This window comes from Camelus ferus, chromosome 23 (genome assembly GCF_009834535.1).
Source record: "Camelus ferus isolate YT-003-E chromosome 23, BCGSAC_Cfer_1.0, whole genome shotgun sequence".
In the NCBI taxonomy this organism is placed as follows: domain Eukaryota; kingdom Metazoa; phylum Chordata; class Mammalia; order Artiodactyla; family Camelidae; genus Camelus; species Camelus ferus.
Genome location: NC_045718.1, coordinates 26,462,033 through 26,488,916, shown reverse-complemented (window position 1 = coordinate 26,488,916; position 26,884 = coordinate 26,462,033). Strand labels below are relative to the sequence as shown.

The window sequence follows — 26,884 nt, the reverse complement described above, 5'->3', positions numbered from 1 at the left end:
TCGAGTTTATGTTCTCTCCCATCTTTATGTCTTTGTGTATATTGTTCCCTCTACCTGGGGTACTCACCCCACCTTTCTCCACTGTGAGAACTCATATCCATGAGCTCATTAATCAAGGCAGCTACCCAGCATCTCTTTCTCCAGAAAGTTTATCATTTCACCTATAATGCAGAACGAGCCAACTCCCCTTCCTATGTGCGCCTGTGGTAATCCTTATTTCTGTCATTACACGGTTACCACTCTATTATAACTGTATAGATAGCTCTGGCTCCGTAGTAGAATGTGAACAACTTAAGGGTAGGAACTGAGTTTTTCTTCCTGTCTGTCCAGGACCAAACAATGTACTTAAAAGATAGGAGGGACTCAATGAACATCTGTTGAATAAGTAAACGTTATATTTACCAACTGGGTCCTTCAAAAAATGCTGAATTTCTATTTTCCAGTTTTAAGTCCAATTAGACAATAAAGGGAAATTCCAAAAAAGTGATAGGCTATTTTTCTTTCAGATTAACCTACAGATTTCTACTCCAGTTTTAAAATGTTCTTTGCCCTGAAAGATTTGAAATCCTTATTTTATCATTACTTTATAACATCTTTTTCCTATTTAATTTTAAACTTTGTTTAGAATATGCCATTTGAAATGTTTAAATTAAGACTAAATGAAGCACTACCTGTGTGGGATTTATTTATTTCAGTTGGTCTACACTGAAATGAAAGACGTAAAGATTCTCAGCCACATTCTAGAGTATACGAATCAATAAAGAATGGTGAGGGAAAGCAAACTCTTTAAAAAAAAAAAAAAAAACAACCCAAATGACATATCAGAAATATTTAGCCCAACAACCAAGTCATAATTTCAGTGCAAAAGAGAGATATACACAGTTCCTTGCTTTCTTCATTGTCATCTTTATATTTATCAATGTAGATTTAATAAAACATGAGCATAGACTAAGTATAAAATGCTTACAACAGAGTACTGCACTTAGAACATCGGGAATTAAGTTTTATTTTTCTGTAAAGCTAGATTAAATTTTTGTAGACTTGTTGTAAATAAAGCTCAACAGAAAAAGCTTCCTGTGGAATCAAGCAAAACCGTTTTTCTTAAGAACAAAGGAATTAGTTACCACTAGTCCATTTTCAGCAGTTGCTGCATCTTAATATGCTCTACTTTCAAGAAATTGATCTTGTCAGACAGTACAAATTGATTCTGCACAGGAAAACCCTCCATGGACTCTGACTTCAGAAATTAACTCTCAGAATAAGACAGAACGGCAAAGGGGACAAACCAGCATTAATATTTATTTACTGAAGCTCAGCCACACTGAGACAGTAAAAGCTGTCCTATTTCTGTGGGTTAGTAAGTGCTCAGCACACAAATGATTGGTTCTCAATAGAAGTTTGACAAGAGAAGAAAAACTACTATCATGATGAAGCTAAATTCCAAAACTTCTAAGATTAAATAATCACAGTTTAACATTACATTCTCAGTGCTACGACAATACTTTAAATGGGCATTAAAAGCATGGTTATTATTCTGCAGTATTAAGCAATTTTTTTTTCTCATAAAAGTGTTTATTCTATTGGGATTTTTCTAGGTATCACACATGTATAAATGATTTATTTTCTTTCTTTGCTTTTTTCCTTTCTCTCTTTCTCCTTCTTCTCTTTTTCTTTCATTATTTAAAAGGGAAGTTGGCAAACCATTTGGAATATTATCATAACAAAATGTTTTTTTTAACAAAGTTTGATTGTAACAGAATTAGAGGCATCTTAACACTAACCCAAAACTTTGGGAGGTTCACCAACCTCTAGAATATTTTTTTCTCCAAATGCAGGCTGTTCAAGTGGTGCTTTTCTCCATCTGTTATCATACCGTGCTCAGAATTACATTGTCATATTTAATGTAAAAGGGATCAGTCCCCTTTCATAGTTTAAATTCAACATATCACTATGAACAGAAGACCAGTGTTTTTCTAATTTATGAACTAAACCAAATATTATAAACTTACTTGTGTATTTAGACAAACTTCTCTCTAAAAACTGAAAAACTCCAAGAATTAAACAAAGGCTTGATCCGAAAATTGAAAAATTGTACTAAACTCAAAGGGAGAAAAACCATTTATATGGTAACGTGAAATATCTACAAACTCAGTCTGCATTTTTCTCTGTGTCTGTGTGTTTCTGTGCATGTGTGTGTGTTTTCAATATAGCAAATTACCCAATGCTTACTACCTAAAATGTCTTATTGTAATTTAGGGCTGAGCTGTATGTTTACTAAAGTTTTGTGACAATGATGATCACACCACAGTATCTCATGATGGAAACAAGGCAATTTGAAACCACGATGGTGTAAGTGTGGTTATGGTAATGGTTTAAACATGAACAGTGCCAATCAATTTCATCTCTAAATTTTACACCTCCTTAGGACTCAGGTTGCTTATTTTGTATCAGTTCCATCTCAATTTGCATCATAGAATGCTTTTTACTTTGTGTCTTTCACCACTGACAGTATCTGATTATTTTCCTAAATATATTCCTCAGATACTTCAGTTCAACATTTTTACTAGACATAGAATTAAAAGGAGAGGTAGTGGTGGTGGTAGAAGAAATATGTCATTTTGCTTATATTGATAGAGAAACTAAATATTTGAGCATTGGAGATGAAAGACTTTTTAATATATCAGTAATTCTCTGCCACACTTATCATTCACATGTCTGGCTGTTTTGCTTACCACATCTCCACTTTTCTTAATATGCCTAAAAGCTGTGTGTGAACTGAATGACTAAGACTTAGCTCTAACAACTGTTTGGAAGCCTGCGGCAAAAATCAGTGGAATGAAATTGGTACTATGGTGCATAATGGGATTAGGGAGTACCTGGTGAGGTGCAGTTGGTGTTCGGATTCGCCCAGCAGTGCTGTCAGTTGCAGGCACTCCTCTCTGGCCCGGGCTGCCTTCTGCTGCTCCTGTTCCCAGTGCTGCTTGCTTTCACTCAGTTCTAATCTCAATTTCTCTATTTCCTTAGGTAGAGAGAAGAGGGGAAAAGCATCCACATAAAATATATGTACTTGAATTCAAAATTATCTCATTTTTATTTTTGCCATGAACTTTAATGTGATGAAAAATTATTAGAAAATTTAGGCTAGCTTCCATTTTATGACAAAGGGAATTAGCACAGCCAAAAATGCACATTAGTGAGGTTTTCTGGATCGTAAGATGCAATCTAATTTAAAAAATGAAATGATTAAATGAGAGTAGTCAAAATGGATAATCTGCACTTTTATTCTAAGGCTCAGTTCCTTTAGAAAATAATATTAATGTAAAAAGTCACTACTGTTAAAATATAACATTTTCATTTACAAGATTAGATAAGAACACATGCAGTGATTTACATCAAATATGGTATTCTTTATTCTCAAAGATATATGTACGGTTTCATTTTGATGTCTTGAAAACCAAATTAAAGGGTAAAATAATTTAAGGTATCTTTTAGAAAAATGTGAGGTGTAAAAAAAGGCATCATTGATGCACAATATTATTTGGAAAAAATAATTTGGGAAAAAATAAAGCATGAGAACCTTCAAGCATTTTGTATATATGGCATTTCTGAGCTAAAATAATATTACATTAAAGCTGCATTTTAAAAAGGCAACAAAAGCCCTCAAAGATTAATAAATATAAACATCCAAAATATATGAAATTTATGACAGTTTATTCTTTGGTCTCAGAATGAAATTATCCTTTTCTTACTGAAACTGAAATATTTCAATCCAAAATTACTTTATATATAGAACATAGTTTTAAACAATTTACATGTTAAAGTAGAAACAGTTATTTATTATAGAACATCTATAATTTTCTTAAGGAAGAAAATAGAAGAGACAAACATTCAGGCTACTAAGAAAAGAAAAACAAAAAAAGGGGAAAGTAAAGGGTAGAATTTTCAAATTCATTTTCAAATTCAGCAGGAAGCAATAAGCAATTTTAATACATAAAAATGTAATCCCCTTTTGGAAAACAAAATGATGTCTAAATAGAGTTTTACACTTAGGATTTAAGCACATTTCAAATTTCCTCCTGTCATTACTGAATATTCTGAATAACTTCCAACTATATTTAACACATCAGGCAAGATAAACTAAATAATTTTTTTACATTTATTACACTATAAATATTCAGTTTATTCCCATCAAAATTGTACATTACCAACATATTATAAGACAACTTATTTTAAGTTGTTTATTTAAAAAGACCTATGTAATAATGAGTATACAGCTTTCAGTTGGAGTAGATTTTCTATATCTTTCAGATTAGAATACTAAATGAAAATGGCTTGTTTCTTTAAAATATTTTAAACTGTTACAGTCATATCAATATATTTTCATCTCATAATTAAATATAATTAAAGAGATGAAAAACATAATAGAAAAGTCTACTAAGTTTCAGCAAACACTTATGAAATTAACAAAAAAGCAAAGAAGTATAGAATTGAAATTATATGTTAACTTTAAAACTTCAAAAATTCCCTTATTAATTTTTTTATGTAGTGCTATATGTAAGAAACTGTACTAAACATTATGGTGGACTCGGAGTTTCTATCTCTTCATTCAGGAGTTAACAATTCAGTTGAGTCAGGGAGACATACACACACAAAAAGACTATCAAAATACAAAGCATGTAGAAAACAACAAATGAGTCTTTGAGAAAATCTGTGCTTTACCTGGCCAGTTTAGGGATATCCTAGCATGAGCAAGAAAAGTGGGAAAGAAGGTAAGGGCAGACAAACTCACGGACTGACAGATTAGACCAACCATGAAAGGTCTTGAATTCTAGATTTATAAAGCTGTGTTTTTCTTATAGATAATGAGGAAATATATAAAGTTCCAAATTGTCTTCAAAAGAAAATGTGCAACAGTTTTTATAAGCACTCTCCAATGACAACAACACATTAGAATTAGGTTTTAAGTTTATAGCAGCTGCCTTCTTAATCTCACGTAATAAAAAGTCAGAGGCTACAATGAAAGCCAGTCAAACATAGAGATAAAGAACATCAGTCCAAGAGTCAACACAAATCAGGGTTTCAGACACAGCTCCAGCACTTTCCAGCTCTGTGATCTTGGACAAGTCACTCAACTGTTACTCAGTTTCTTCAGTCTACAATGGGAGTGATAACTCTAGCAAGCTCCTAAAACTACTATGAAGATTAAATGAGATGATGAGTACTTAGCAGAGTGCCTAGTTGAATAAGACAGCTAGTATCACTGTTACTACTGATTTTTCTCTATCTTTCCAGAGCAGCAAAGATATAAGGAGAGAAAAAAATGACCTGCCAAAGGATATATGGTTTTCACTGAGGACTAAAGAATTCTTGATTTAATTCAATGCAGTTCCCCCCAATAAAGCACTATTTTGGCAAAAACAGAATAAAACTTTATTTTAATTTCAAAAAGCAAAAAAGTACTTTTGTTAGGAATATGGAAAATTACTGCCTGCTCCTGATTATCTGTGCCAGAGAAAGAGCTTATTGGTGCAGATAATCAAAATCAACAACTAATCTAACCAGCTGGACCAGGGCTCAACACTTACTCTGAGTCAGGAAAATCTGCCATGGCACCAACTCCAACAGTTAGAAGAGGAATCTCTTGCCAGAAATGCCATGCTCCCACTGGCAGGATAACCCTTTGCCTCACCCAACTAGGTCAGGGCTGCTTCCTTGGCTGTATGTAGTGCCTCACGGATCAAAGACCAACAACAGTCAGAGGCCAATTGTACATTACTCTCAAAGTACACTATTCACCTGCCATGTACAGTGCAGTCTCATATGGCCATCTTTTGGCTAGCTGGGCAAAAGACAAGTCAAGATAGCTTTACATTTTACCAAAAGACACACTTCAAAGTCACGAATGTAACCACCAGAACAACTGAAATAGAAACTGTTAAAAGGGGCCACCTGAGGAGAACAGTACCAAGGACGGGATATGGAGAATGGGAGACTCATTACTGTTCATTTATAATTCACACTGTAGGAAGTTTTCTTCTTAATCATGGACTTACGTAAACTTTATCTTGATCACTTACTAGATTTTCTTATCAAAGTAATGGACGAAAGTCAAAGAGTACTCAATTGCTCATCATAACAAAGAAGGGCCAGTGCCCATGCTCTACCTCCCACCCATCGCTGAGCCTGATCCTCACTGGCACTCACCATCCACTCCTGATGTTTATCTTCATATTTTAAAATAACATGCTTATAATGCTATTTCTTGATTTTGCTATTTTATTATCTACTGACTTCCTATGTTAAAAAAGGTAGTCGTTTAGGTCTCTTATACCATCCACCCAACATACCCAACTCAGCCTCCCAACACAACAGTTTTGGTTAAATCATTAGTCATTAGCTCATCCACATTATAATGCTTATAGAAATATTATTCACCACTAAGACATGCATTATTTTGCTTAGATTAATTTTCTTGTGCAATATTTTAATATTTCTGGAATTAACTGCTTAGTTTTTAATGGTTTATTCTTCTAAGTAACTGACACTTTTTTCCTCAAATGTTTAAAAAGACCTGTCAAATACTTAAAAATTTTTTTCAAATGATGAAGCACATTAGATAAATTATCAGTTCCTTCATTTTTTTCCCCCTAGATACATCCTTCTTGGTGCCTTATGTTTAGCCTGGCTGATCTCTGTCTTGGGTCAAGCCTTACCCACACTCTTTATTAGAGTTCCCTGTTTTCTGGGTTTTAGGTCATCCTGTTTTTCAGTTTATTCCCTTTTTTGGTTGAAATACATTCTCAAGGCAACTTTCACAAGAAATACATTAAAAAAAAGTATCTGTAGCCTGAAAATGCTGTTATTTTATGCATACACTTGATAGTTTGACTAGGTATAAAAATCTATGCTGAAATTAATTTTCATTCAGGATTTTTAAGCAGCTACTCCTCTGTCTTCAAGATTCTAACATTACAATTGAAAAGCCCTATGCCATTTTGATCCCTAATACTTGGTCTATGATTTGCTTTTTCGTTTCTGAAAGTTTTTATAATCATTTTCTCCCCTGGTATTTTGGAATTTTATAATGTAAGACTTTGGAATAGCCTTTTCCTTTGCTTTGTACTGGGTTTTCAGTGGATCCCTTTCAATCTGGAGGTTTGCTTTCTTTAGTTTGGAGAAATTTTTTTGCATTATTATTTTACAATATTATGATGTCATACATTTTAATAATTCTTCTGGAACTCCTGGACATTGGTTTTTTGGCTCTATTGGACTGATCATCTCATTTTCTTATATATTCTATCTTTTTGTCTTCTAACTTCTAGGAGATTTCCTTGACCTCATCTTCCAAAACTTCTACTAAATTTAGGAAAAACATTTTACCACATTTTTTGTTTCCATAAGCCATTTGTTTTCACTGTTTTTACATATGCTATTTTAATCTTGGAGCTATAATATCTCATCCCTCCATTAGAAATACTAGAGTACTTTATTTGTTTTTTTTAACATTTTTTATTGATTTATAATCATTTTACAATGTTGTGTCAAATTCCAGTGTTCAGCACAATTTTTCAGTCATTCATGGACATATACACACTCATTGGCACATTTTTTTCTCTGTGAGTTATAACATTTTGTGTATATTTCCCTGTGCTATACAGTGTAATCTTGTTTATCTATTCTACAATTTTGAAATCCCAGTCTATCCCTTCCCACCCTCCACCCCCCGGTAACCACAAGTCTGTATTCTCTGTCTGTGAGTCTATTTCTGTCCTGTATTTACACTTTGTTTTTGTTTGTTTGTTTGTTTTTGTTTTTGTTTTTTAGATTCCACATATGAGTGATCTCATATGGTATTTTTCTTTCTCTTTCTGGCTTACTTCACTTAGAATGACATTCTCCAGGAGCATCCATGTTGCTGCAAATGGCATTATGTTGTCGGTTTTTATGGCTGAGTAGTATTCCATTGTATAAATATACCACAGCTTCTTTATCCAGCCACCTGTTGATGGACATTTAGGCTGTTTCCATGTTTTGGCTATTGTAAATAGTGCTGCTATGAACATTGGGGTGCAAGTGTCATCCTGAAGTAGATTTCCTTCTGGATACAAGCCCAGGAGTGGGATTCCTGGGTCATATGGTAAGTCTATTCCTAGTCTTTTGAGGAATCTCCACACTGTTTTCCATAGTGGCTGCACCAAACTGCATTCCCACCAGCAGTGTAGGAGGGTTCCCCTTTCCCCACAGCCTCTCCAGCATAGAAATACTAGAGTACTTTAAATGTTCTCCTCTGCTTATTATAGATTGCCTTAGTTTCCTTTCTTTCTGTTTGTCTGTTTTAGACACTCTATTATGTAAGAGGCTTTTGTCAAACACATAATGATACTTGACTGTCCTTTCATATTTGAGAATAAAGTACTTAACATAAGTTTGAATGTAATGGTTTCAGGTAATGTGATAGTTTATTGTTTGGCAAGTCCTCACTTTTAACTTCCTTCCACTTACTGAAATACGGTATCTCTCCTGAATGACCTTGGGCATAGTCATCTGATTTCACTTGGCCAATGGAATTTTCAGGTCTATAATGAAAGCAGAAGTCATAAATATGTTTACGTGGTTTGGCTTTGTTTTTATATTCTGGTGATTCTCCACAAGAAAAACATGCCCTGGATAGCTGCTGCCCCTTTTGTCTGGATCACACAATAAATACACGTGGAACTTCTAGAACCAAACCCAAACAACAGCCCAGACAACCCACAGCCCACAACCTGAAGCAGAACTACCCAGTCAAATGCAGCATGGATCAGCCAAATCTCACTTGACCTTAAGAGTCATAAACATGAGCATAAATGATTGCTAAGTCATGAGTTTTTTTCAGTACAAAGTGACTGACAAGCCACTCTAAAGAAACAAAGAGTGCTACAATACTGTGTATCACCTTAGAATTTAATTTCATTTTTGAAACAACTGTATGAAGCATATAAGGCAGTTAGTTATCCTTGTTGATACAAATAAGAAATTGAGGGTCAAAAACATTCCAAAGAAGTAAATCTAAGCCTTGAAGCAGATCTTCTGACATTGTTCCTCCATACTATACCATAAATTAGACAACAGCTTCCAATCCTTTTTCTTTTCTTTTCAACCAAGACCCATTGTAAGAAATCCATTTTACATCACAATTTAGAAACATAAACATGTTTGCACACATATGTATAAGTGTAACTATCATTTCATAAAACAGTATTAATCCTCACGTATCTGTGGAGCACTCAGTTATTTCCTACTCCTTCTTATTCTATTCCAATTCTTTTCAAAAAACTTCGTTTTACTCCATAAAATTGATTTCATGATTCTACAATTTGAAAAACAAGAGTATATTTCTGTTTTTTTAAAAAACTATGTATTTTTACATAAATTTAGTGAAATGAAATAATTTCACTAAGAGTCCTAGTATACACTTCTCTTGATTTCCTGAGGAAAAAAATATCTTAAGAAATGAAAGTACAACCTCTTTTAAAAAGTATAAATCATCTTAATCCTAAAGGATAACTTTACCTGGAAAGAAAAAGTAGCATACAGGAACTATTTTAATCCAATAGTAGTGATTTATCCCTGCTACTAAACATTACGTGACTGAAAACTAATTTACTAATCTTTAATAGGGTAACTTATTCGTGTACATAACAAGAAAATGAGGAGAATAGAAAAAAAATACTACAGAACAGTAGAAAGACTGGAACCCTAAGTCCTTGCACAATGAGAAAGAAAAACCTGTGGTTTAGAAGCTGATGAAATTTGAGAATGTGAATTTATCACTCAGAAACCAATGGATGAATTCATAGAATATATTTAGGAAAGTAAAGTGGTATATGATATTGAAGAATAAAATGCAACACTCTGTCACTTGGGACAGACATAGTAGTTTCTATCAAATTCTGCGTGGGTAGAATGAACGTACTCATTAGAGAATGAGTATTCACCTGTCGATGCCTTAATTAACTCATGGATGCTAACAACTTTACCAAATCGTTAATAAAGCTTTGTCTGGAGCTACACCAGCTACCTGTGGCTATTTAAACTTAATTTAATTAAAATAGAAAATGTAGTTCCTCAGGTGCATTAATCATAAAAGAGGTCAATAACCACATATGGATCCTGGCTGCCCGATTGGATGGTGCTGGTATAAAATATCTCATCACAGAAAACTACTGGGCAACACTGATCTAGAACATAGCAAAATTTACTTCACACACAATGTGCCTCTTAAAACCCTTGGCCTACAACATGGCCTGGGTAGAAGACACAAACAGACATTAGGAAAAGACTAACTTAGCTTGCTATACCAAACTCAGGTTCGGCTGCTCACTGCTCAAAAGCCAACAATCAAGAGGCAAATGTTGGCAGAAAGGAAAGTTGCTTTAATTAGAAAGCCTGCAATCTGAGGAGAAGGTGGACTTACGTCCCAAGACCAACTCAAAAGATTCTGCTCAGCCGTGAACATTTTTAAAGGGAAAAGGGGGAAACAATTTCAGTCATTAGAGCAGGAAGTCACATTCTTCATCCCTTTTTTCCACTGCGTGCAGACCTGCTGACTTTTCCTGATCTTCCTCTGGATGCTACCTTGCCCATGCAGTCTGCCTGCAAATCTGCTAATGGGGTTGCTGGGGGTAAAGAGTCAGTCATTCTTTAACTACTTAATTCTTCATTCTTGCTCCTTTTAATCCAGGAAAGGAGTCAGGAGGTTAGGCAATCAATGCACTGTGTACATTCAGTAGAACAGAAGCCAGGAGTTAGGTGAAGTGTTACCTAGTGATCTCCTTTCTATAACTAAGGTTTAAGGGGAGTAGAAATAGACAAACAGGAAAGGGGCAAAAGAACTGCTTACAAATCCCCACTTGTCAGACATCATTCCATTTCTATGGGATTAGGGGCAAAGGTCCGTCTTCTGTAACTTCTTCATGCTGGTATAGGGTGCTGAATTCTTAGAGTGGAAGATGTTGACATGGGTCTGTAGCATCTCTTTGCTGACAGTTTTAGTTGCCCACTTGCATATATGGGCAGAACAAGCTACAATTATTTTGATGCCCACAAAGATAGAGATTATTATGAGCAATAATGTTGATCCCATTCTCTTGAGGCCAGTTCTTAGAATTGTGCTGGCCATAGATTCAGTGCTGCTCAAGATGGAGCAGCTTATGTCATGGCTACAGTCATGGCTGGTCATCATGCAGTTTTTCCCTCTAGTGTCAGTTATAATATCAGTAAAGTGACTCAGGAATGTGCATCAGACACTGACCCTGTGACTCTATTGTCTTAATCATTGACTGCTTGAGCATAATCTTTTGTGACTCAGGGAGGCTTGGGAGACTTCAGTCTTTCTACAAAACAAGAGGCAGGGAATGTGGAGGGAAGGCCTTGTACCTGGGGGGCCCTGCAGGGTTCAGCTCAGTTCCAAGATGGTCTGGATCAAATGTCACTCTAGCAAACACAAGGCTCTTACTTTGCAAAGCTCTGGCCAAGATTCACTTTGAAGAAGCATTTCCCCATGAGACTTTACGGGTAGCCTTGAAGAAGTGGAGTTTGGATATGCTTAACCTCAGATCTCAAAGTTTACATCCTTTACAACACAAGACTCCACACAGCATGAGAATCAACACCGCACTGGACCTTTTAGCCTCCCCAACACAATATGTAACATTTTGGTGAAACTTTTCAATTTTCTAATTGCTTCTAAAGTGGCTACTAAGTCAGTTCTTACTTTAAGAAAATATTTTAAAAATAATTTTAAGAATAGTTTTTTTTTCTTTCCATAATGTGAAAATAAGTAGCATTAACTAATCACTTATACTCAGAAGCACTACCTTAAAGCTAAATAGCCCTCAGCCAAAACAAGTTTTCAAAACAGACGAAATGGGAATACCGCAGAAAAGAAGAGCCTTTCTAAAAGTATGTATCTAAAGAAGAGAAGAATTTAAGATATCTGATACAGAGTTGATTCTGCTACATTGTAACAATACAGCAGACTTTTTGGTTAAGCCAAGCTTACATCTCTGTTCTGTCATGCCAGAAAATTCAGGGGCAAAAATAAGAATCACTGCAGCGCTCTGGTCAGTTTACAAAAAAGAGCCCAGGTGATAAGACTACTTTTTTGGGCTGGTTTCATAAATGTTTTATGCTTGCAAGAGAAAGGGCTTGCTTTGCACTCTCATGAATGTAAGTTTCTGCCCATCACAGAGAAAATATCAGGCCATTCATAAAGTCTATATTTTTTTTTCTTTAAAATATTGAGGTGCTTTTTTTGGCCCCAATTCTATCCCACTCTTTCAGTGTTCTAAAATTGCTAAATGTCTAATGACATATAGATGGATAAAGAAAATGTGAGATATATATACATATACATACATATACATATATATAATATTTGTGTATATATACACAATGGAACATTATGCAGCCATAAAAAGGAAGGAAATCCTGCCATTTGTGACAACATGGATAGACTGAGGACACTATGTTAAGTGAAATAAATCAGATAGAGAAAGACAAATACTATATGATCTCACTTATATGTGGAATATAAAATAAAACAAATTCAGAGACACAGAGAACAGATTGGTGGTTGCCAGAGGTGGGGAGTGGGGTGTGGAGTGTGGGCAAAATGGGTGAAAGCTACAAAAGGTACAAAATGGTCAAAAGGTACAAACTTCTTGTTTTAAGATAAGTAAGTTCTGGGAATGTAATGCACAGTATGGTAACTAAAGTTAACAACACCATATTGTATATTTGAAAGTTGTTACTAAGAGAGTAGATCTTAAGAGTTCTCATCACAAGAAAAAAATTTTAACTATGTAAGGTGATGGATGTTAACTAAATTTATTGTGGTAATCACTTCCCAATACATACATACATCAAATCATCATATTGTCGACCTAAAACAAATTTAATGTTATATGCCAAATTATTTCAATAAAACTAGAAAAATAAATTTATATTTTTTCATATAACATTTAAATATACATATATTTTAATGTGCATATAATATATATTAAATCATATATGTGCACATATATTAAATATATAATACATTCAAACTAATTTATAATGCTATTAAATAAAACAATTAGGGACACTAGTGAAAAAAGCTAAGAAGCAACTGTGACTCCTTCCATTCTCCCCTGAGGATGGAGCCACGGTGCTTTAGTGAGGGACACGGAGTCGATGAAGATGATCTCACTGTTTCTGAGGTCAGAGTCACCACTGCAAAGGAGTCTTTGATTTGCATTTCCTAACAAATTAACACAATTCTCTTTTTATAGTGACTCTAAATTTAATTCACGTTTAAAAATGTTAGACCTAATTAACCCAATCCTTTTGAAGGCACTTCAAAAGTATTTCTGCTTGCTACACTAAGTACATTCAAAAGAAAAATAAACTTGCAGTTGTTTCTCTCAAAGTGAACTGTAATAAAAACAGGAAGGTCTCCTTTCCGATGGGATATCCTTATATAAAAAGATTAGTATTTTCAAAGGCCAAAGATTATTTGACATGCTTTTCTCTCTCATGGAAGAGGAGCAATCTAATAAGCATAAAAGATGGAAAATAAAAAATTACAAAGGAAATCTGTAAAAAATTACAAAGGAAAAAGGAAAAAAATCTACAAAGTTACTCCAAACTCAAATGTTCATTACAGTTGACTTTTATCACTATTTGAAAATTGTTTTATTATCAATTGAGAAAATCAGTCAAAGTAAAAATAAAATAATGCTAATTTAGGAAAACAGACTGTTAATTTATTCCTTTAAACAATTCCTTCCCAAGCCCTCAGTTCAACACAATAAATATTTTTGGTTACCTCTGTGCCTACTGTGTGCCAGACATTGTATACTATGTATATTATGTATTTTATATATATATATATATAAAACCCAAATTATATATATAATCCAGATGGCCAACCAGTTACAAATATATATATCCAATCTGTCCACTCTTCACCTCACTCTTTCTTATCCCATTTAACTATTAAAATATAAGCTAATTTTCTACCATTTTGATAAAAAAGCAAATCCAAGGACACATTATTATTTCCTCCTCAAATTTATAATCATCTGGGCTATAGTAAATAACAACTTACCACAATACTCTGGTTTAATTCTTATAAAAGTTTATAGTATAAAATATCTTATAAGCATCAATATTAAGGCTTCCAGATTCATGTTAAATGAACTCTAACTATAATTTTCACATTATATTACTATATTTTGGGTATTATTTTGTTCCTTATATCTCTGTATATTAATATTTTCCAATAGAATAATTTAAAATGCATTAGACTATATAACCAGAATAACTGGTCATATTGCCTACTCCTGTTGCTATTGCAACATTCCCTACATGTAGAAATATGACTGAACACACACACACAAAGACTAAATATAAAACCACACCGAAACAATTTTAATAAGCCAGAGAATAAAAGGCATTTTCAAGATATCTTTATATCTTCATACTTATTTATTATATTTCTCTACCTATAAAGATAAATAAATTTAAATGACCCAAAAATACTGCTATTCTTAAAGTATTTATCATTAAGAACTTTTTTATTATTAAATGTATTTACAATAATTTCAGGTTCTCATTATGAGATTATTTAAAAGGTATCAAGGATAACATTAATAATTCTAAATTAGTTTTTTGAAAGTTTTTTCCAAATTGACAGTATTACCTTAAATGAATTTCAGCAAAAAGGTGGAGCTTCAACAATTTCCTATTATTTTCCATTTATGATTTAAATGTAACATTTTTTTCAGACACTATAATTACAGGAATAACAACACAATATTCAAGTATGCTTTTCAAAGTCAAAAAAATTTTAGAGTAGATATAAAAGTACTGACAATTACAAAATTGCAATTTCCAAAAAGAGCTAGTTAATAAATCTGCCATTATTCCAACAGTAAGCATGTTTTTTCAATTATTTTATTAGCTATTAAAAATTGTCAAAAAAAATAAATTGGTCCATTTATTCTTAGCTAGAAAAACGGGGAATTCTGGCATAACTATTTTGTCTCTTAGATAATGCACATGTTTTTATCATTTTGCAGCTGGAACAGATTAAAACTCTTATACTCAATGCTGCTTTTATAGGAGTTGTCAGAAAAAAATCATTTAAATATTCTGATTCCTAAAGGGAAAATACAAGGGAAGGTTTTGGGCTATTTGGCACCTAACTCTCAGGACTTCGGTGTACACTTTTAACTTATCAAATAAAATTCCTCTTCCTTAAATATTGTGCTAGCTATATTTCTTCTACAAAAATGTGTTCCTACCAAAAGGACCCTAAAACATTTGGGAGTTTAACTCCCCTGTTTACATCAAGACTTCGTTTAATAAAAGCACAGGCCTTAAAAAAAAAAAAACAAAAAGGATACAGTTAAAGGCAGAAGTCATCTCAGTCATCATCTTTGTCTGTCCCCTCCCTTTACAGATGAGAACACTACTGAGGCCCACTGAACCGGACTAAAACCCAGGCTGATACCTAGCTGCTTTCAAATGTGGAACAATGCCAAACCACAAAGCTAACTCAGTTACAAGCACAAACAAGCCTCTATTGGCAATAATTAATTTTTTAAAATGCAATAAAGAAAACACATCATCTGTTTCTTCTCTGACAACTGTTATTCAACAAGGAGTTTTTCTTTTTGCTCTGTGCATTCTCTTATTAGTTAAATTACGTCAATCTTGACAATCAGAACAAATTTAAGACTCAGACTCCCCTTTTTAAAAACTAGTTTCATAAGACCATAGACATCATTTCTTAGTTTAGAAAAAAAAAATTTTCTTGGGCTTTATTTTTTATCAACATTACTGTTTAGTATAAAATATTTCTTTTCTCTCAAACCAAGAAAAACTCAAACATTTAGACCTATTTAAGATTGCCCCACCTTTCACTTCAAACTGAACAATTTTTTAACAGGAAATCGTATTTTAATTTCTTACTAAACCAGTTTCAAATGACTGAGGAAGGGAAACTCCTACATAAGGAGTCTGGACACAGTACAGATGATGGAATACAGCACCCCTTTTCCCCCATGCAAATATACTGAACCTCTGTGAGGTCACCTCTGTCTGCCTATCCAGTTTCTGTTACTCCTTGGTGTACCTGATTGCAGAGGACATTAATATCAAATCATCTGGCTCTAAAACTCTAAAGACAGTAAATGAGATGGAATATTACTGAAAGCATACCTACAGCATTCAGACCTACAGGCTCTTCCCTGAACGCTTATGCTTGGATTCAAAATATTCTGACCACTGAAACAGCATGTCTGTCTTCCACTCACCTCTTTGCTGCTACTCTGCTCGTGACACAAAACAGATCCTCTTCCACTGGGAAACTGGACAATTTAACCTTATCTTGTTGGAGGATTTTCACCAAAATTAATGAGATGTTCTTATGTGAAGAGGAGACAGCAAATTTTAACAACAAAACTAGGTTTATTTTTAGAGGCACAACTGATTGAAAAAAAAAATCCTTCTGTACTGAGACATGGTGTACGTGATCTCACCTTATGGGGAGTTTTTAGAAAATTCACTTTAGCTGTGAATTATATATATATATTTCTGTAAAATACTATTTGGGGAACTGAAGAATTTATTGTACTTAGCTTTAACTCTAAAACGACCTATATTTTCTAACTAATTTTGGCAAGAAGCTTTCAGTATAGAGTAGATGCTTTAGTTAATAAATATTTTGAGTATGATTCCTTCAAATTAACAGCATCCACATACAAAGGACTAAGTTCCTCTATTCAATTTATTGACCATCTATTGAATCATAAAAGCTCTATGTAGGTATACAGCTTTTCATAGTTTAGGAAACACTTTCATATGCAGTCCTGAATTTATATGTTGTGACAACTAGAAAACACATAGTTCTTGCTTTCACTCATACTCATAGAGAAAAATAAGATAGGCATAGAACAGATAAATAGAGGGTAGTGATTACAAAGGAACTTTTTTTGTATTGAAATATAATTCACATACAGCATTGTTAATTTAGTAGTACAACATAATGATGTCTGTAGACGGACATGATGCTCTTAAAAGGAGAGTAGGTCAATAGAATGAATAGAAGAAATCTCAAAAAAATGATCTTATAGACTCTAATTCCTCAAATTTCCAATTTAGTCCATTAACATTCAGACTGTTTAGACGAAGAAATTGGAATTTCAGGCAGGCCCACTTCCCTTCCATTGGGAGTTTCCCAACACAAGTTTAAATCCTGCCAACTACAAATCTGCTTCATATTCACAAAGACACTTGGATTTCTTAGCCATCCATGCCTCATTTTTCACTATTTGCCATCTGTAATCCTCTGTCTCATGGCTCAGCGGTACCTAAGGACAGTTAATTGTACACAGTAGTTACAAAAGTAAATGTCCTTTGACTTGGACAGAATTATTTTGAAGAAGGAAAATGGTCTGGTTCTTAAACAGGAAACAAAAATATCAGTTAAAAAGCATATGGAAGCTAGCATGGAAAATATCAAGCCATAAGAGAGGCCTTCAGCTACAGGTTGCAGGGCTCTGCCCTGTCATTCCTACTATACTGTTTAAGCCACTGACTTTAATGAAGACACCAATGATATGCTGATCAAATATGCCTGTGACATAAAACTAAGAGGACCAGTTCATCATGGTCAAATGTTAAAAACAAGAGTCAAAAAGTTCAGACAAGCTGAACTTTTTGGTCCAAACTAAAATGATCAAGTTTCAGAGAGACAAATGAAAATATCTGTATTTACTACCCAATTGTAGGGCAGCAGACTTGTGCCATTAGGGGTTTTAATTGAATTTAAGCTCAGTAAGAGTTCACAACGAGGCATGTTTGATAAACACATAACGCAAATGATAACTGGCTCTGAAGCTAGATTAATACAAGCTGAGATGACAGCCCCACTTCTATGCACTGCTCAGGTCATACCAAAAATATCATATTCATTTATCATCACGATTCTATGAAGCAACTAGATAAAAGGGAACACGGTCAAGAGAGAGAGATGAGGATTACATTTATAGAGAATGTAAATAATAATCATAACTACATTAGTAAAAATAATAATTATTAAAATTTATAGGTCAGTTATTAACGTCATCTCAAGGTTTTTACAAAGCCCTATAAAGTGGTAATTTTATCTATCTTCATTTTACACATAAGAAAACTAAGGCTTGGAGACGTGAAGTAATTTGCCCAAGTTCACCAAGTAGTAGATAGTAAAGTGAGAATCTGACCTTAGGCACTCTACCTTCAGGGCCTGAACTCTTGGCTACCTATCCCCACACCCATCCAGTTACTGTGACCCTAATTTCATGCTAGGCACTGACGCACTGGAATATCAAAGTAGGTAAGACATGTAAAGATCTCTGACCTCAAATAATTTATATTCTGATGAAAGAGACAGTTTTTTTAAAGTAAAAAAAAAAAGAATTAAACATTATAATAAGTTCCATGAAGGAAACAAACAAGGTACTATGAGAGAATAAGTGGGCACTGTGGCGAGGTATATGTTAGTAGTTAGAGAATTGGAAACATTTAAGTGGAAACCAAAGAAAGAAAGAGCTGACTAAGCACAGGAAGAGTTGGGGAGAACATATAAGGCAGATGTTTGTCCAAAGGCCTTGGTACGTTTGAGAAGCTAAAGGAAAACCATGAGGCTCAAGTGAACGGAGACAGAAGAGTCAGTGAGAAGAGCAGGTGTTAAGACAGTTGGGGATCAGATTGTGCAGGGTCTGGTAAGCTATGGAAAGGAGTTCCGATTTATGTTTCCAAACGCAAATGGGAAGACACTCCAAGTTGTTAAATGGAAGAACAATGCAACTTAATTCACATTGTGCTTTTGCTAATGTGTTGTGTATGGATTGAGGGGGACAGGCCTTCACGAAGCTAATATTGTGGGAGAAAGAAACCAGATAACAAACACAATAAATGAGGAAGTGAGACATGGAGTAAAATAAAGCAGAAAGAGGAAAGGGAGCACTGGGGGAAGAGGGTACAATTTAAAATAAGGTGTCCAGGGAAGGGCTCACAGAGAATATGATATTAGAGCAATGACTTGAAGGCATTAAGAGACTGATCTCTAAAGCTGTCATGGGGAACAAGTGTTCCAGGCAAAGGGAACAGTAAAGACAAATGCCCTGAAGGAGGACTGTATCTGATGTGTTTGAGGAAAAGCAAGGAAGCCATTGTGGCTAGCGCAGGGTGATGGAGGAGAACAGTAGGAGATGCGGGCAGAGAGGTAACAGGAGGGCCAGACTGGGCAGCACCTGGTAGATCAATTCTAAGAACTTTGCCTTCCACCATGACTAAGCTGGGGAACCACTGGGAGTTGCAATCAGAAGGACAAGATTCGACACAGGTTTTGGCAGACATCTCTGTCTGTGAAGGGACTAAAATGGGCTGAAGCAGGAAGAGGGAAGTCAATTAGGACATTATTACAGCAGCACCAGTGAAGATGAGAGCACCTAAAACTAGAGAATAGCGGTAGATATAACTGAAGAAAATACATAGATGGCAAGTAAGCATCTGAAAAGATGTTTAATATCATTAATCATTAGGGAATTACAAATTAAAAGCCACAGTGAGATACCATTACACATTTATTAGAATGGCCATATATAAAAAGTCTGATCAAACACTTTAAGCAAATATAATTGCTAAAACACAATTATTGTTATAAAAGAAGTTATTTTCAACCTGATTCTAAAACTTTCTGCCTGATATAGCACAACAAAGATGAGCCAGGAGTTACAGGATCTGTCGCCCAGTTTATTGTCATCCAGGCACTATTAATAATTATTTAAACTTCATTCTTTAGCTCACTTAGACAATCGTTTACTTATTCATTCAACTAACAGATAAAACCTGTGGTAGGTCTTCTCTGTGCTGGGTACTAGAGATATAATGATGAATAAGATATGCATTCTGATTTTATAGTGGTTTACAGCCACTTCTGGCAAAAAAATTTAGTTTTCTGGGGCTCAGTGTTTTCCTCTTATCTCTTATGTCTCCATTTGTCCTCCAGGTCTATATGGGACAGTGTCTTTGCACATTCTGTTCCTTTTGCCTTAATGGCCTTCCCTTCCCACTCTCTCTGCTTCCCTCCAGACTAGGATGAAATATGAATTTTATGGTAGAATCTTTTTTCTAGTAATAGTTTTATTGACATAATTCACACACAACTCTCCTATTAAAGTGTATAACTAACCATGTTTTAGTATATTCACAGAGTTGTGCAACCATCCCCTCAATCAATTTTAGAAGATTTTACCACACCAAAGGAAACTCCATACCCATCAGCTGTACTCCTTATTTGATTTCAATCCCCTCAGCTCCAAGCATTCACTCTACAGATTTCTGTCTCTATAGATTTGCCCATTCTGGACATTTCACATAAATGGAATCATCCAATATGTTGTCTTTTGTGACTGGTCTCTTTCACTGAACATAATATTTTTAAGGTTCAGCCACACTGTAGACTGTATCAGTACTTCATTCTTTTTTATTTCCAACATATGGATAATAGATAATCACATTTTATTTATCCGTTCATTAGTTGATGAACACTTGGGTTCTCACCAGTTTGGGGCTATTATGAATAATGCTACTATAAACACTCATGAACATATTTTTGTGTGGACATGTTTCATTTCTCTTGATTATATACCTAGTAGTAGAACTGCTGGGTCATATGGAAACTCTACACTGAAACTTTTGAGAAATTGCCAGGCTATTTTTCAAAGCAGCTGATAGTTTACAATCCTACCAGCAATGTACGAGGCTCCACTTTCTCCACAATCTCATCAACACTTGTTATTATCTGTCTTTTTGATTAGAGCCATCCGAGCAGGTGTGAAGGAGTATCTCATTTTGGGTCTGATTTGCATTTCTCTGATAGCTAATGACGACAAGCATCTTTTCACGTGCTTATTTACCATCTGTATATCTTCTTTGGAAAAATATCTATTAAGATTCTTGCCTGCTTTTGAATTGGGTTGTTTTTTGTTATGAAATTGTAAGCATGCCCTATATATACTACTTAAAAGTCTCTTAGCAGGTATGTGATCTGTAAAAATTTTCTCCCATTCGGTAGATTGTCTTTCCACTTTCTTGATGGTGTCCTTGAAACACAAAAGTTTTTAATTTTGATGATATCCAATATATCTCTTTTTTTTTTTTCTGTTGTTGCTTATGCTTTTCGTGTCAGATCCAAAAAACCACTGCCTGGTCCAAGGTCATGAAGATTTACGCCTACGTCTACTTTCAAGTGTTTTATAAGTCTAGCTCTCATATTCAGGTCTTTCATCCACTTTGAATTTATCTTTATATATAATGTAAGATAGACTCCCACCTTTGTTATTTTACATGTGGATATCCAGTTTCCTCAACACCATATGTTGAAAAACTATTTTCCCCATTGAATTTTCTTATTATCCATATTAAAAATTTATTATTGACTGTTGAGTAGAATCTTTTTGAACCCTCTCCTACCACAGTAAGCTACCCGTCCACTGAGCCCTCATCTTCTTATTACACTTAAATACCTCACCAGACTGTAAAAGTTGTGTCAGCAATAAATACATTTTATTTCTCAATGCAACCCCAGTACCTATTTGTCAGTGATATATAATAGGCTATCAGTAACTATCAGTTACATAAATGAATGCATAAGAATGAGGTAATCACTCTCAGCTCACTCACAGTCTAATCATCTATGAAATGAAGGGGGCAGACCAAGTCATGAAAGTCTTACAGGCTCTCGGTGCCTATGCTAGGTGTTCTTTCCTATCTGAGGACCTCCCTCTGATCTTTCATACGCAGCCCTTGAAACAAGGGAGGCTAAAGATAAAAATTACTGTCATGAATTTTTTATTGCTATGTGGTTGGAAAGCATTTTCTGAAAAATGGCAAGCTACGTGAAGTTACTCTCAACTACCAGCAATTGTTGTGGGGAAGGGGGCGTGGAGAAGGAGCTATAGCAATTATAGTTTAAAAAATCCATAATTACAGATCCCTCCTGAAAACACTGATATAATATAAGGCTGGATCTGTGGTTATGCTGATCGCTCCTGAGCTACAGCTGAATGTGAGGCAGAGTAGACGAGGCGAAAGGCCAGCTGTGTTCTCTGCATTAAGTGCCTTTAGACTGCCTTGCAAAATCGTCCTCCTTCCCTCTACCTACTTTCTGTTTTGTTCTGCTTTGTGTTTTCCTTTTCCTTTACTCTTCTTTTCTTGTTTTCATAACTGGAACAACTGTAGGGTCTTTCTTTCTCTCCTGGCTGTTGAGGCAAGTCTAAGGTATCCTAATTTCAGCATTCAGAGAATTCAGACATCGGGGTCTGCTCAAGAAAAGCCTGCTCATCAGTAAGTCACATTTCTTACACTGCACATTAGTAAGATATATATATACACACACATAAAACTATAGATCCACATGTAGATTTTAAAATATACAAATAAATAGATATTTGATCCATCCATTTGCCTTAACTCCCCTTTTAGACCAAAACATACCTGGCTCTTGTTCTATAAACCCTTTAAATGGCTTCAATCACTGAACCAGCCCTATTTTTCTATGATAAACTTAAGTGTAGAAACAAGATGAAAATGACACCCTAAAGTTTCTACCTCAAATTAGGATGAAAATGACCTCTCAGTATGAGTGAATTCAGATTTCTTTGCAGAAAATTCTGAGCAAGTGAAAGAAGGGCCTGAAAGAAAAGGTAGTCCTTGCAATGATGCGACACTCTTTCACATAAAACAATTCAACAACTGTTTCTCCTCCATCTACTTAAGATTTCCCTGAAAGTTTTTACCTCCCCTTTTTCCTTGGATGCCACTCTCACTAAGACATGAGTACTCTCTTGTACTTCACAGGGAACTTTCAACCATAGCTTGACTCATGACACTTCTGAAGCCAGGCTAATGCAATTACTTGCATGTTTTATTACCATGGGGGTGGTGGGGTGGGTAGGAGGTGGAGCGGGGAGAGAGAGAGAGAGAGAGACAGAGGAAGAGAGAGAATGAATATGAATGAGTATCAGAACTTCAGCTGTAAGTAGAGAAATTTATACAGAGAAAAATTTTCTGTTCCTCACGGGGAATGCCAAAAATTCTCAGGGAAGTCAGAAAGCAAGCCAGAAATAAGGACACTACTGCTTTCTTGTCTTTTCCCTAAAATGTAAATGTTAGTGTAACGGATCCACTTAAATACAGATGTTAACACCGAAAAGGGTTAAATTACCTTGACCATCTTTTAAGAATAGTAATATGAAAATCTAAACACCTTGCAACTTATTAACAGTCATAGGCAGCCTGCAGTTGTATCTAGAATCTCTGTCTAGAGCATCTCACGTTGGATTCCAATGATGGTCAGGGAAGCATGCCAGAGATATGTAAAACCTCTAAGAGAATTAAAAATTTGTTTTTTTAATTATTTTTTCATCTTTTTTTGTGGGGAGGCTTTAGGTTATTCATTTTCTTAATGGAGATACTGGGGATTGAACCCAGGACCTCAGGCATGCTATGCATGTAGTCTACCACTGAGTTATACCCTCACCCCCCAAAATTTGTTTTCATTCTGATGATTAAAAAAAAATCAAAATACAAAAACGTAACATGATCATCTTCTGGGTCATCTACACCCAGAACTGCCACAGCATTTCTTTCCATGGCTGCATTTGTCAGAGCACCAAGTAAAAACTGAAAGTGAAAACATTAACTATCATTGCCACATTTCTCCAAAGGAGTTACCAATGTATTCCTGGGGTTCATGAGTCCAAAGGAATACGTAACTCTGGCTGAGGGTATCTAATTCCGCAGGCTTCCTGAAAACTCACTACTCCTCCAAAATACTACCTTGGACAGTTTGCTGCTGCTTAAAATCTTTCCAATAGAACTTCATTCATAATTCAGAGTAGGGTTTTAATCCTTATTGCAGATTGAATGGTGTCTGTCTTGTAATTAAATTCAGCTGTTTAAAAGGCTAGACATTTTATTGTTCTATTATTAATCTTAATGAAAAGAATATAATCTAAAATTGATGACAATAGAATTTCATTCCTATAATCATAAAAGAAGTGTCATTTTAATAAAATCAGGAAATAATTGAGAAATTTGGAATGACACTTGAGACTCCAAGTAACTTTTATTGATTTTATTAATGCTTAATTCATAGTTAAGAAGAGCAGAGAAATATTTCCTATGTTTCTAGACACATAGGCTTTTAGAGATAAAGAAAACCTTAGCTTCCATTTATCCAAGATTCTTACTTCACTGGGAAAGAGAGCAAGGCTCTGAGAGCTTTGCTCAGGAAGTTTAGCTGAAAAGTCAAATCAGGAAGTCATGTCTTTGGACCCACAGTTCCTAGGTAAAGTAGTATCCTGTATACTCTGTGTTTTACCTTCCACTACTAGTTATGCAGAAACTTTCTACAAATCATTAAGGTAACTGTCAATTCTCTATTTCTAGAAAACTAACACTACTTGATTCTAACACAGTTAATAAAGTGACATTTTGTATGTTATCTGAAATTTGAAAATCTTAAAATTGTTCCATTACATAGAAAATACTACAAAGAAAATGAAAAACTTGTGCAACCATTCCCAAAACACAAAGTGCCCTCCGTGCCTGCCTGCCGGACGTGCAGCGATTATACTGGGATTCTGACCCCGACAGAAGCCCATTTTCTATGGGCAATCTTTTATAACAGAGACATGGCACTTGAGATACTGAGGTCAGTGATACAAGTATGCTATGAAATGAAGACACATGTGTTCTTTGAACATCTCCCTCTTTCCCACCTCCTCATCCTCAGTCCTTTGCTCAAGCTGCCACGCTGGACCTTCCAACCTAAGCGTCTTTGTCGCCCATCTATGTTGGGCAATATCCTAAACTATCCTTCAAGTTTGTCCCCTTTCCTTCTCCTAAATCACCACGCCCTTTTGTAGTTTGCTAATGATAGTTACTATGTTTTTGACATATTTATTTGCAAATCTGAATTACATATTCCCTTTTTAAAGAACCAAAGTTCATTCTAGGCCAGCAGAATGCATATGATGTATGGTTGTTGAATTAAAGCAACAAGTGAAGTTTAGGGCAAAAGGATTCTAAATTTATAACAGTATATGTTCTCTTCAAAATCTGACTTATCAGTTTCCTTTGAAAGTACATGCCAATAGCCATATTAAAGTGATCTAGGAAGAGCACACAACACATTAAATGCTTAAGATATTGTTAAGTGAAAAAAAATAAAACTCAATATAATATCTAGGCTATGTTTACTACTTGCAAATATTATATATGCATATGGACAAAAAGTGGATGGTAAAACAGAAAAATGAAAACAATTTGCTCTATTGGGTGTTAGAATTACAGGCTTCTGTGAATGTGCCATGTTTATACAATAAATATTGTTTCTAAAAATATATACATATGTAGTAATTAGTAATATTTATGCTGGATATTGGTACTAATATTTCTGGATTGTAAAAAAAAAAAAAAAGGCATCTGTAGCTGTTCTATGTCTAATACCGCTCAATTGCAGGCCCGCCTGGATATATATTCAAAGAATTGCTGCCACCTGGTAGCCACCAGAATTGCAGACTTGGCATCTGACATAATCTGCAAGATTGGAAGGTCGGGTCAACTTTTAAAGTCAAAATAAGCATGCAAAAAAATTAAGGACCAAAATATCTGTCATTCACTGAAACTGAAATACAACAAACGTTGTATTTCTTTAGGGCCAACAGCTGATAAGCCTTACAAGTTCCTTAAAACACAAAACTGTTTCTTGAGTTCACTTTACAGTTTTATATTCCTATCCAAAGGCAAACATTCTTAATGTTTATCCTTTAAGGCATATTATTTCTAAATGGGTTTTTGTTTCCTACTTGTGCCCTTATCTTTAAACAGCCCTAAATAGCTATCTTCAGATATATTGTTCTTGCTTATATATTTAATTTTTAAAAATATGCTATTATGGTGAATAGCATTATCATCTTTGCTGGAAAAACAAGTGACTTTTTTGAGCATATAAATTTCTACAGTGTTTTTGTGAATGAGCCATACATATATGGCCACCTAAACCCATTATCCAAATCATTATCCAAGTTACTAATGCTAAATGCCCTGAGGATCTCCTTGGTATTACTCACTTGATTGATTTGGAACTGTTTCTTTGTTAAAAAAAATCAAACTCACTGTCTTACTGCTAATTTGTGACCTTACCAACATAATTATCATTTTAAATGAAGAAATTAACTTTACATGGTGCTTTAGAAAAATAATAAGTTAATAACGGTCTATTAAATGGAGATTTTTAAATTATTTACATAATTTGTCCCATTCAAGCATCACACAGCACAAGAACAAAAGAAGCTGATTTATTAGACATACGCCAGGCTGAAGAATTTTCTCAGAATTCTTGGTTAGGCTGTGATAAGAACACAAATTTATCTAAGTATGCTGAACAATGCTTTAGGGCATACTTAGGGAAGATGCTATTAGGGAAAAAAAAGCTTTATTGCATCACACACGGAACCAGATTCTCCCTCTCATGGGCTGTAGCCAGCATGAAGTTCACACTACATTAATTTGCACTTGTCGATATGCTGTTTTGCAAGTATTTTTAAGGCATGTTCAAATGTGTACTCTGTCTCTTCAACTAGAATATAAACCCCCCAAGGGCAGGACCTGGGTCTTCTAGCCATCACCCCCGCAGTGCTTAGTTTGCTGGTCTAGGGGGGGCAAACCCTCTCCAGCGGCTGTGGCCTGAGGGAGGAGCAGGAACGAATGTGCTAAGCCTCCAGCACTGAAAGACAGT

General features: G+C 34.8%; 1 protein-coding gene and 1 long non-coding RNA gene across 15 annotated transcripts in view; one reads left to right on the top strand and one right to left on the bottom strand.

Moving 5' to 3' along the window:
• SDCCAG8 (SHH signaling and ciliogenesis regulator SDCCAG8) overlaps nt 1-26,884 on the bottom strand; it is a 185,785-nt gene that overhangs the window by 102,036 nt on the left and 56,865 nt on the right. For all 14 annotated transcript variants that reach the window (XM_032466534.1, XM_032466526.1, XM_032466522.1 and 11 more), the window contains one exon: nt 2,877-3,019. In XM_032466534.1, the coding sequence (XP_032322425.1) occupies nt 2,877-3,019 (143 nt within the window). The remainder of the gene's footprint in view (nt 1-2,876; nt 3,020-26,884) is intronic.
• Nucleotides 1,924-25,271, top strand: LOC116659249. The gene is made up of 3 exons (XR_004314487.1): nt 1,924-2,265; nt 19,816-19,820; nt 25,261-25,271. It is a non-coding gene; the product is annotated as an uncharacterized LOC116659249 (long non-coding RNA).